Below are 12,710 nucleotides of genomic sequence, written 5' to 3' on the forward strand. Positions count from 1 at the left end.
GTCCACAGTAGATACGTCATCAGCTAATTACAGGCCTTCCCCCATGTTGAATGGGTTGCGGGCTTTCCAAGTCCACTTATGATGCTGTCTGCCTTTTTCCAAGGCAGATGGGGATTTACCTTACTCTCCACTAATTCCTTACACTGATAAACCATCAGTGTTTGATAAACTTCACAGTTAGAAGATTCTTCCATTTCTACACAGACAAACCTAACACTGAACAACTCTGGAGAGTTGGGTTTTGGGGGAACAAAAGTGAAAGAGAACTTTAAGACTATTCTTAGTGAATGGTAGCTTACCAGTTTTAAATATGTTCAGAAAATAAGACACTACAAAATGTTATCTAGTATATACATTAGAGACTTTCATTAATAATTAATTCCGATTTATAATCTATCAGTTGTTATATGACTAACATCTGTCTTCCTTGCTAGATTCTAACTCCCCCAAATCAGGGATTGTGTTTGATTTTTCACACTATTTTGTCCCCATGAGCCTGATAGAGAGGCTGGTGTAAATTAATTACCCAATAAATACTTGCAATAAATAGTTGTGGTCATTCCTGACCATATAACAGAAAAAAATGAATGGATATATACATGAATACATAAATAGAGCATTCAAAAAGTTCTTTTAAATATCTTTAATTGCAACTTAAACAACTCCCCATAATACCTCAAACTATTACTTAGCATCCTTAATAAATAATAAAAGTTTCTTTTTCAAAAAACAATTTAATCTTTATCCTGGCTCTCATCACATTCATCAAAAATAAAAATTAATAAATTTCAAGAGTGAGATTGTTATTTCAAAATTCCTCAGGAAAGGAGAACTTGGAATGTTAAGTTTTTGTGTTATCCAATTATACATCAGACAAAGGACTGATAACCAGAATATACAGGGAACTTAAAAAACTAAATTCTCCCAAAACTAATGAACCAATAAAGAAATGGGCATGTGAACTAAACAGAACTTTCTCAAAAGAAGAAATTCAAATGGCCAGAAAACACATGAAAAAATGCTCACCATCTCTAGCAATAAAGGAAATGCAAATTAAAACCACACTAAGATTCCACCTCACCCCTGTTAGAATAGCCATCATCAGCAACACCACCAACAACAGGTGTTGGCGAGGATGCGGGGAAAAAGGAACCCTCTTACACTGTTGGTGGGAATGTAGACTACTACAACCACTCTGGAAAAAAATTTGGAGGCTACTTAAAAAGCTGGACATCGATCTACCATTTGATCCAGCAATACCACTCTTGGGGATATACCCAAAAGACTGTTACTCCAGAGGCACCTGCACACCCATGTTTATTGCGGCACTATTCACAATAGCCAAGTTATGGAAACAGCCAAGATGCCCCAGCACTGACGAATGGATTAAGAAAATGTGGTATCTATACACAATGGAATTTTATGCAGCCATGAAGAAGAACGAAATGTTATCATTCGCTGGTAAATGGATGGAATTGGAGAACATCATTCTGAGTGAGGTTAGCCTGGCTCAAAAGACCAAAAATCGTATGTTCTCCCTCATATGTGGACATTAGATCAAGGGCAAACACAACAAGGGGATTGGACTATGAGCACATGATAAAAGCGAGAGCACACAAGGGAGGGGTGAGGATAGGTAAGACACCTAAAAAACTAGCTAGCATTTGTCGCCCTTAATGCAGAGAAACTAAAGCAGATACCTTAAAGCAACTGAGGCCAATAGGAAAAGGGGACCAGGAACTAGAGAAAAGGTTAGATCAAAAAGAATTAACCTAGAAGGTAACACCCACGCACAGGAAATCAATGTGAGTCAATGCCCTGTATAGCTATCCTTATCTCAACCAGCAAAACCCCTTGTTCCTTCCTATTATTGCTTATACTCTCTCTACAACAAAATTAGAGATAAGGGCAAAATAGTTTCTGCTGGGTATTGAGGGGGGGGAGCGGGAGGGGGTGGAGTGGGTGGTAAGGGAGGGGGTGGGGGCAGGGGGGAGAAATGAACCAAGCCTTGTATGCACATATGAATAATAAAAGAAAAATGAAAAAAAAAATAAAAAAAATAAAGACATCAAAAGTCAAAAGACAAACAGACAGGAAAAAAAAAAAAGTTTTTGTGTTATTAAGAGATATCACATACCAAGACAAAGCACTTAGTTTCACTGCAATAATGAAAAATAAAAGCTATAGGTTTCAGACATACCTTGAATTTATGACACAGTATTTAATTATTTATTGATTATATGTTAAAAATTGGTTCAGTGAAAACAAGAACTACTTCTCAATTTTATAGGGGAATTTAAATTTTCACTCACTGAAACCATGATACTGTTTTTTTAATGGGTAATCTTCCTTTTGCTTACTTGAGTAATTCCTAACCAAAGCATTGTTTAGGACAGCTCTCCTCCATCACACCTGGCCTTTCCTGCTTTCCTTTGGGCACCACCCAGTGCTGGTTCTTCCTCATCCATAACTTCTTCCTGGGAATATGTCCCAGGTCCTTTTTCTGATTGATCCTGAAATATTTGAGAAAGCCTACCACCAATGAACAACTGTGGGCAATAAAACCAAGTGTGCAGAACCATTTTGTGCTCGCCTAGCTGAAAACATGAGAACCATGGCACAAGAGAAAGGCAGAGACGCTCTATGGGAAAGGAAAAAAAATGTAATTTTTATCACACTACACACCTATCTAAGAGGAAAATGGGTGGAAAATACAGGACTGGAGGAAAAAAGCAAAAAAGACAATGGGAAACTTGTCCTTCACTCAACATTTACTGAGAGTCACTATATGCCACAAAGTGCCATCTGGAATAAGCATACACACACAAATCAGCTACAGCCTTTACCTTCAAGAAACTTAGCACCTAGAGGTCAAGACCAGGTAGGGGAACCTGAACTGTTCACAGTGAAATAGCATGAAGGGGAGGCACAGAAGCACCTGAGGGAGGATGGAGAGGAGCTCAGAAGAGGAGATAGTTAAGACTTGTCTCAGACTTTTGAAATTAAAGTTCATCTATCCATCTCTTCTTCATCTCAGGATCCCAATAAGGTTAGTGCTTGCAGAGCAGAGAAGTGAAGAGACTACTGTCAGAAATGGGAAATTAATGGTGTTATTAAAGGTGGCATTTATGACACCAAAGCTAGGGCTTCCTTCAGTCACCCCTGCACAAATTCATGGGCCCTGTGGTCTTTCCTTGTGTATGTGGAAGAAGGATTTTCTTTTTATTTTGTGCAGAATCACTGAACCAAGTGCCCAGTGTCCCTCAGACTGAGTCAGAAACCTATCTGGGACTTGCGGATCTGTTTACCTACTTGACTTTGATATTATGGGAAATACATTTCTAAACAAACATAAAAAGAATTTTAAAATTCAAAAAGCTCTAACATTAAAATTTTATAATATGAAATTTGAAAAAAATAGAAAGATCTCATAATTACCCTACTAACCATAGCACTACAGGTACCTTCCAGACATTTTCAATATGTGTTTTTACAAGGCTGATGTATCTGCATTCTCATAAAACAGAATCATATGAGTCCTTTTGAAGAAATTCCAGATACTTTATGTGCACTATTTTAAAGGCTAACAAACAACTAAATCAAGTAAAATGTTTTCATATGTATATGGTAACAAATCTTCTAAAATCCTTATTGGGAAAAAAAAAAAAGCGTGTAGCCTTTTGCATATATTGGTAGTCAAGTTACCTGACTGGTACTCAGAAGCCTACTGAAAAAGTTCCACCTCAGTAAAACTAACCCAAGGGAAAACCACGCAGAATGATTTATACAACAAGAGGCACTCTTTAGAATTAACACTTATCATCAGACAGTAATACTGAATATACCAATCCCCAATGCACAGTTAACTGTTTTTGTGTGATGAAGGAATGCTTTGTCTCCAAAATATTATAGCCCAGATTAATCTTCTCCTGAAAGACTCTGAGGACACAGCAAATTAAACAATGTCAACAAGGATTAGGTGCATAATAAGTCTCTGCAGAAAAATGGGGAATGCCAATCCTTTTCAACCATTACCAATAATTAAAATCTTTCATCATGAAAGTATCTGCACAATATTACATCCTGATGCAATCTGATGTTCAATGGCTTACCTCTGCATAACCTGTAAACACTATAAATTTCCTGGACTCAGTATGTATTTTCCACTTGAAAATTGAATTTCTCTCTAGGAACTGACTCTATTATCTCTTAATTTAGGAATATGCTACCATTAACCATTAAATTTCACCTTGCTTATAGCAGTATTTGTCATTATCAAAATATATTCACTCTTCTTCACCAAGAAATAAAATAGGCTTAAGGTAACTTTTTGGATTTTTTTAAGCAACAGTGAAGGATCTTTAAAGAGCTGATTATATACAAGTACACACTCCTGAAGAAATTTCTTTGCTTTGCTTTTGTATCCCCTAGAGTACTTGGAATAATCCTCCACATACTCTTCAATAAACTGTGTAAGATATCTCTAGGATAAGATGAAGGTGAAGTTGCTCACATAGTCACTTAAGATTCTTCACACAGAGACAGCTCTCAGTTTTTAAAAAGTATCAGATAATAAGAGTACTTTTGATTGTAAAAGTATAGTCATGATTTACTGAAATGAAGTCAGGAAAAATAAAATTTATGAAGTAAATGTAAAAAAAAAAAAAAACTAAGAGTAAAGGTACTAAAATTGGAGTCAGAATACCCAGGCCAGAAATCTCATCACTGACTACTTGTTATAAAAATAAAAATGAGATGATGGGTCTGAAAATTTATGCTGTACAGAAATACCAATAATTTTTACTTCTTAAGTATGGAATTTGGAACTTCCCAAAGTCTAATAGCAGTCAGGTATGAGAAAATAGGAGGTTAAAGATTGTCCAGTCACATGCACAGGTAACATAACTTCATATATAGGAACTATATTTCAACTGAAGGGACCAACTGAAAGCCCCACACATCATGCACTCCACAGACACCTGTTGAATTAAAGGGAGTACACACATGCTCATTCACAAGTGGATTGAGAGTTTCCACAGCCTGGCATAAACTATGACATGTTCCATCTTCAGACCACATGTAAAGGGCATACTTTACCTCTTAAGCAATTCACAGAATCATGGGAGAGGTTCCACCCTGAAGGACAAGCACAAGAGTAATACTTGGGCCCCTGTGTGGAGAGCAGGCAGAGATGGCTGCAGGCGGAAGAGGCACATGGATTTGGGGCTGTGGGAGAAAGAAGAAAGGACACACCCATGAGTGGGAAATCTGTCACACTATGGTGTTTACATCATGCTGTGACTGTCCTCCCTGAGGCTCCCAGTATTTGGAGGCACAAATACTTGAAGTCATCTCGGTTAAGAGGCACACAAGGGAGGGATGACTTACCCAAGGTCACAAGTCAATCCAGTCAATAGCCACATTATGACCAGCCAATGAAATATGATGCTAAATAACTTCTCCTTGCCCAGCCTAATGAGATCCTTTCATATTAAATGAAACCAGGTTGTGTGTTTGTTATGTGACCTTGACTTTACCAAGTGTTGCCCAAGTTTTGATTAGATAATAATCTTTTATTTTTCCACTGATGACATCTTTGTGCATCTCCGTGAAAAAACAGACTCTGTGGGTATCCCAAATTCACACAAGGCTTCCTAGATCCTATCTGTTCTTCTCACATATGCCCTGCTAGATTATTAATCCATTCATCCCCTAAAAAATATTAAGAATTCACTAGTACCAAACACCATTTAAGCACTGAGATGCTATAACCATGAAGCATACATTATAGCAAAAGAGATAGAACTAAACTCATAAATTGAATGTGTGTGAAGATGGGGGGTGTCTGTGTAATTTCAGAATGTTAAAGAGCAAAAGAACTATGAGAGGAATGTCTACTTTAGGTAGGGTGGTTAAGGAGGGCTTCTCTGAGAAAGTGACATTTGAGCAGAGTCCTAAATGACATGCAGAAGCAACTCCTACAGAGCCCTGGAAGTCAGAAGTCCCAGGCAGTGCAAAGAGCTACTGTCAAAGTCCAGAGGTAGAATCTAGCCTAGTCCTGGATTATGATGTACTCCAGTGTGGTGAGAGAAGAGGCTAGGGAAGAGCACGGCCAGATTCTAAAGTGTGATAGATACCACTGGAGGGCTATGAGGAGAGACAACTATGTGAAGATTAAGTAACTTATTCCCCTCCCACCAGAAAGGACATCACCAAAGCCAAACCTTTAAATCATTCACCTAGCCACCCACACCACATGCATGCATGAGGGTGACCTGGGTGGCCAGAGCAGTGCACCTTCAAGGCAATGGTGCCATAATAACTGAATCTCAACAAATCTTTAAGCCACCATGTGGTCAGGATAAGAGGATCTAAAGTGCTGAGAAAACAGACTCAGAGGCTGAATAAAATGACACAATCTGGATGTGCTTGAGTTTCCCATGGTAAAGAAAAGCAAGGGCAATGTGACAACTGGGGAGGAATGGAGTAGGGTGGTTAGTGAAAAGAAAGGAAATTTTATTGCCCAAACGAATGAGCTGGACAGTGTGCACTTAGCACTTCGAGTGATTTCCAAGTGTTCCTAGGCAGAGTGTTCCCGTGTCATCACTTACAATTGGGTTGCTTGGCAGGATGAACAGCAACAATCCCAAGAGGCTGTTGAAGATTGTACATCACCACTGACTGGTTCCCCCCATGCCACTTGTTGGCTTGCATCACCCGGTGAGTACCACGGTCAGTCCAGTACACATACTCTTCAAAGAGAGTCAGGGCATGGGGATGGACCAGAATCTGAGAAGCAGAACCAGACAATGAGACCTCACCCAGAAATGAAAGCCAACGCGAACTACTTCAAAAAGGATGTCTGGTCAGAAGATGGCTTTCTTTAACATTTAAGTATTTAATAAAGACGCCGGGAAGTAATTGGGTAAGAGTTAGGCAAAAAACAATACCATTGTCCTGAATCCCACTACACCATTCAAACTAATTTCACATAATACTCTAGTATTCATTTTAAAAATGAAAATAAAACTGAAGCACAGAAAGAAAGGTGTCCGTCCTATCTGGATCACCAGCTAATTAGAGGTTAGATATATCTAGAGAACCTAGTTAGAGGTTCCATGTTCCCTAACGCCAAGCACCAGCCCTACCCTATTCTCACCACTCTCCCTCCAGGGCTATTTCTGCCATTCACTGATTCACAGGAATCTGTTATGGCTTAGGTGCATATTTCCTGAAGGTAGAATCCCTCCCATGGCCCCTTTGAGCCACAAAAACTATAAACAATGCAATCTTAAATCAAAGTCAATAACAGTTTTTTGGTATAATGCATATTTTCTTTATTTGTTCATTTAGCCTATTTAAATTTATTCAACAATTTTTTTGAATAAAAATATTAAACAGGCCAGACACAGTGGTACACACCTTTAATCTCAGCTATATTACCCTCAAAGGTAAGAGGATTGCAGTCAGAGGCCAAAAGCATAAGACCCTATCTAAAAGTAAACCAAAGTAAAAAGGGCTGGAGGCATGACTGTAGTGGTGGAGTGCTTACCTAGCAAGTATGAGATCCTGAGTTCAAACTCCAGTATTCCCCCCCCCCAAAAATATATACATAACATTCTATGATTTGAGAAAATTAAATCATAAATCATAAATTTTTGCTAAATATAATTTTTAAAGGTAGAGAAGCAAAAGATCACCATCTATGGATCAGCTAAGTCACATGAGCTATTAATCCTTCCTGGACATGGCACAATCTGAACAAGAACTGCAATAAAAATATTTATTTTCCTGTTAGTAGTAGAGGATGGATTGCTCCCCCACTGTTGTTGACCTGGTGATGCCTATGACACAAAAATGAATGTTTTACTCTCCTTGATGCTCTCTTTTCAACCTAGCTGCTATGGTAATTTTAATTTGTTTTTCCTCATTACTGACTTACCAAATCACTGGCTACCACCTGCCTCCGATGCTGTCCATTATAATCACAAAAGTCAATGTAATCCAGATAGGCATCAACAAAGTAGAGCAGTCTATTGGGGTAGTCGATAGTTAAGCCACAGGGCCAGTAGATCTTGTCCTGGACGATGACCGTACGCAAAGTGCCATCCATGCTGGCTCGCTCAATACGAGGGTGGTGGCCCCAGTCAGACCAGAACATCAGATGTTCACTGTGAAAAGAAGCTAGTTACCCATGAAAGGGCACGCACCTCAATATGAAAAATAACTATTATTTAACATGATACAACCTCCTGTTCATGCTCTGCTTAACATAAATCATCTCCAGTTCAGAATATATGCACGCGGTTTATTATTTCCTCTGAGTGTCACACAGGAAAACTGTAATTATAATGCAGTCACAGGCCATCTGGGTGTTTTTATGATGTTCATAAAACATGCATCACTTTATGACACTGAAATGTCTCAATGCCAATTCATGTGTGTGTGCAATCTATAAATAACTGATCCAGAAAATCCATCTGCCCTTGTTAATCTACCCTGATAAGTTTTAGATAAGAGAATCAATTTATTCCTCTTCAGAGACTCATCATAAATTTCACTGGTATGAAATATCTAGGAAGGCGGTCTCATCTTGAACAAAAATTGCCTAATTCACCTCCTGAAGAACAGAATCTTAAGTTATAGAATCTAAGTCAGTTGAAGGAAGGAAGACACTCAAAGTCTTCTAAACACATGGGAGAATTTCTTCCTTCCCTTATGAACAGCAGGAAAAAAATCTTCCCTATACAACTTAAAACAGTGCTCTAGCAAACATGAAACTGACCCAAGATAACCTGGCCTTTTTGTTGTGAAACTACAAGGCATGACAGGCAGAGGTAAGTGACCCGCTGTGGGTTATCGCCTCATGCACTGACTAGAAAGTTCACTATATAAACACACAGCAATCATTTCAATACTCGCATTGTCAAGTTAATGAAGTCTTACTTCATTCTGGGATCTAATGCTAGTCCCCTTGGATTTGTTACATTGTCACTAATCAGCACCGTCCTGTGGCTTCCATCAATTTTAGAGACTTCAATTGTTTCCAGAATATAGTCTGTCCAGTAAACATTACGACCTATCCAATCTACAGCAACAGTTTCAGTCACAGACATACCACTGTCGTGTACCTAGAGACGAAAGTGAATAAAGGGTGAATACTAAAGAATAAGTGAATGACAACACAAAAATTGTATGACAACCTAGAATAAGGCACCTGTCTTGTTCTATGATAGCTGTTGGCATTAGAAGAGTTTATCTTTCCATGTGGCTAACCCATAAATCAAAAGTGGGATTTTCCAGGGAAAATATATAAGATTTCATAATGTTGACTATTTTAATGTATTAAAATAGTCTATTTAATTAGTGGGTTGTTTTATTTTGATTTCAAAATTTTGGGTACTTACACAAGAGCCCTACCCACTTGCTAGGCTGGCAACCTTATGAAACTCTGTAATGTTCAGCCAAGAGTAGTATCCCAAATAACAGAATAGAGTGCTAAGGGGCAGAGGAAAGCTCAACTGTCAAGTGTCAAGAGACTGAAACTCTGAGAAATGGAATGAGAAGCAACACTAAATTAAAGCTAAGAAAAGCCACCCCTTGTCTCTCCTGCACTTTCCTGTGCTCTCATCCACAAAAGACTCAAAAGGGACCTCAGAGATCTCAGGAAGTCTCTGTATCATGTGACATGGATTTCAGAAACATGAATAGACCTTCAGAGACCAAACTCTGATCTAAAACACCAGGATGAGGAGTCATAAACATCCAGGCCTCCTGAGTGTGACGTGCTTCAGGAAGAACTCTAAGAGCTGCCAAGGATGAGGAAGCTAGAGTCTTCCTCACTGAAGAGCAACAGAAACAGAACCAGGACAGGGGATCTGGAGAGGCCAGTGGTTCATAGCAGTGTACTCACTACTCTCTTGTCAGTTCCATTTTGAAATGCACTCCAGGTTTTGCCCTGACGTAAGTCAGACCAAAAGATACGACCACTGACTGAATCGAAATCAAGAGCTACGATGTAAGAACCATCCTGGACCAATGAGTAGATATTATGGACCTGGGAGGTGACATTGTCAGCAACAATTTTGTTCTGATTTGCCACAAGTAACAGCAGACCTTCAGATGCTGTGCAAGAAAAAAGGGCAAAAATGTCAATGACTCTGAGAGAAAATGCAATTAAGAATCTTGTAAACATTTAGTGCAACAGTTTGGTAACTTTTGTGATTACAAAGTAGTAAGAAAGTAATCTAATGAGAAAAACTTCATAAGAATTATTTTCATCACTCATTCTTGACCTTAATATTTAGCTGATTTTCGTTAGTATTTAAAAGAGTCTTTCCTCCTCAAATTATATTTCAATGAGTAAATACCAGGCTGGAGTGAACTATACTTACATTCTTCCCTGTACTGTATTTATTTTTGTACTTTGCTTATCTACTTTACTAGAGTGTAGACTTCTTCATAGCAGGAATCATGTCTTAAACACTTTTGTCTTCTCTCAGGATTAGCTGCAGGTGTGTTCTAATTGTCTGCCAATATACCTTTTCTCCTTTCATTTTTCAGTAACAAGGCATGCCATGTTCTGGCCTGGCCCAGCACCATTCAGCCTCCCTTGCAGTTTGTGGTGACCACATGACTAAGTCCTTATCAATAGGATATGAATAGAAATAATGGATCCAGTTCCGGGTCACATACTTAAAAGGAGGTTGCTTGCCCTCAACTTTCTCTTGCCCTTTCCTATTTTCTGAGAGAAGGAACGATTGGAGGGATGGCACTGAATCATGGATGTAAACCACATGATAAGAATAACAGATCAGCTCTGGACCACATACCATCCAGACTTGTACTTGTAAAACAAAGAAATTTCCTATCTTGTTTTATCCTCTGTTTGGTCAGGACCTGCCTGGAACTGGGCAGGGGGGGCAGGGTGGAGAAATTACCCAAACAATGTATGCACATGTGAATAAATGAAAAAAAAAAGTTTTAATCAGCAAAAATAAATAAATAAATAAATTCCACCACAACCAAAAAAAAAAAAAACAAAACAGCTGAATCCTAAAGAATGATAGAGGGGGTGAATTCAACTATGATATATTGTAAAAACTTTTGTAAATGTCACAGTACAACAATAATGTGGATGATAAAAAATGTATTACAGGAAAAAAAATGAATAAAAACAGTTGAGTCAATATTCCTATGCATAGTATAATCACTTTCATAATCATAGAAGTTGAGTTAATACTGGTTGAATTTAATTTACTCAGTCTTATGTAAAGATGCTTCAATCTAATATAGAAATAATTTTAAATAATATAAAAGCTATACGATGTCATGTTAAGTAATAAGTCATCTTTTATCGATATATATTTTTAACTTCTATTTTCCAAAATAAATTAAGACTTTAAGGTTAAAAAACATTACATAACCTGTCCATGATTCAAGTCATTCTGACCCTTAATTAACATCACCAAGTGTCTATGCACACATTTGATCTTAAGCTCTGGGATGGATTATTAAACTGGCTGGAGTTAATTCACTTTGAGATTCAACAATTACCTGTAACTTTGCAAGTCCTCCCGTCAGCTTCTAACATGTAGCCCTGATCACAAGAGCACCGGAAAGAACCTCTCATGTTGTAACAGTGCTGGCTACAAAAGCCTGGGATATCACATTCATTTATGTCCTCACAGGTCTTGCTATCATTGGCCAGTTGATATCCCAGTGGACAGACACAGGTAGCCCCAAAGGGCCCTTGAATACACCTATGCGTACAGCCACCATTGAAAATTGAGCAGCTTTCCTGGTCTAGAAGAAAGAAAGAGAATCACAAAGGGAAAATGTCAGGAATCTTTGATTCACTCTAATGTAATATTTGTCATGTCCCATCTCACCTTCAATGTGTTGCCCAGATAAAAGCTAAGAGCAACGTTCATTTGGTTGACAGTGCAGGCTGTTCAGTGTCTGCTCTCATGTGCCTAGGGATTTATTACCCATTGGATTTGGATCATTTGTTTCATCATACCCTCCCAAATAACACATTTAGTACAGTAAGAGACTCTTGGGGAAATACTGTTGACATCAAGAAAAAAAAAACTGTCATTGTTAAAAGCATGCAAAGAAACCTAACTTGCTTCCTCTGAAACTCTTCTATCTACATAGAAATGTAATATGGGGTCTACATACTTAAGAGAACAGGCTGGAAGATCTATGAAAGAGAATAAATGGAAGGAGAATGGTAACTGGAACACTAGAGGGCACAGATCCACTAACACACCACCATTCCTTTCTCTTGGGGCCATAGTGACAATGCCTAAAGCCACCCAAAGACCGGTAGGTCACATGCCTAGGGATGCAAATGCCCTTTATTGCTAAATATCCCAACTGTATTAGTAGTCATAACACAGAACATGCACTAGAGGGGGAGTTACAGTAATTAGGATACTTTCAGCACAAACACGATATATATGAAATCGTAAGAATCTAAGATACTTCACAATCATACCTGGCTGTGGTTCATCTGACAGTGAGCATTGATTAAAGAAGAAAGAAAGAAAGGACAGTAATTAGGATCACATGCCAATCACAGTATTTCAATCACAGCAAACATGAATCCCCAGACTTCATTTGTTTTGTGCAAAGTTCTGATTGACGTTACCAAATATTAAAGTTAGAGAAACCCAGGAGCTCATTACCAACAGAACCAATTTCAT

The 12,710-nt window shown here is 38.3% G+C and overlaps 1 protein-coding gene across 2 annotated transcripts in view; it reads right to left on the reverse strand.

Annotated features, from left to right (window-relative positions):
• The window catches only part of Lrp2 (LDL receptor related protein 2), a 177,899-nt gene that overhangs the window by 79,383 nt on the left and 85,806 nt on the right, over positions 1 to 12,710 (reverse strand). For both annotated transcript variants that reach the window (XM_074071047.1, XM_074071046.1), the window contains 6 exons: positions 11,557 to 11,805; positions 9,914 to 10,125; positions 8,947 to 9,131; positions 7,943 to 8,171; positions 6,612 to 6,789; positions 5,098 to 5,226 (listed from right to left, as the gene is read on the reverse strand). In XM_074071047.1, the coding sequence (XP_073927148.1) occupies positions 5,098 to 5,226; positions 6,612 to 6,789; positions 7,943 to 8,171; positions 8,947 to 9,131; positions 9,914 to 10,125; positions 11,557 to 11,805 (1,182 nt within the window). The remainder of the gene's footprint in view (positions 1 to 5,097; positions 5,227 to 6,611; positions 6,790 to 7,942; positions 8,172 to 8,946; positions 9,132 to 9,913; positions 10,126 to 11,556; positions 11,806 to 12,710) is intronic.

Source organism: Castor canadensis, chromosome 4 (genome assembly GCF_047511655.1).
Source record: "Castor canadensis chromosome 4, mCasCan1.hap1v2, whole genome shotgun sequence".
Lineage (NCBI taxonomy): Eukaryota > Metazoa > Chordata > Mammalia > Rodentia > Castoridae > Castor > Castor canadensis.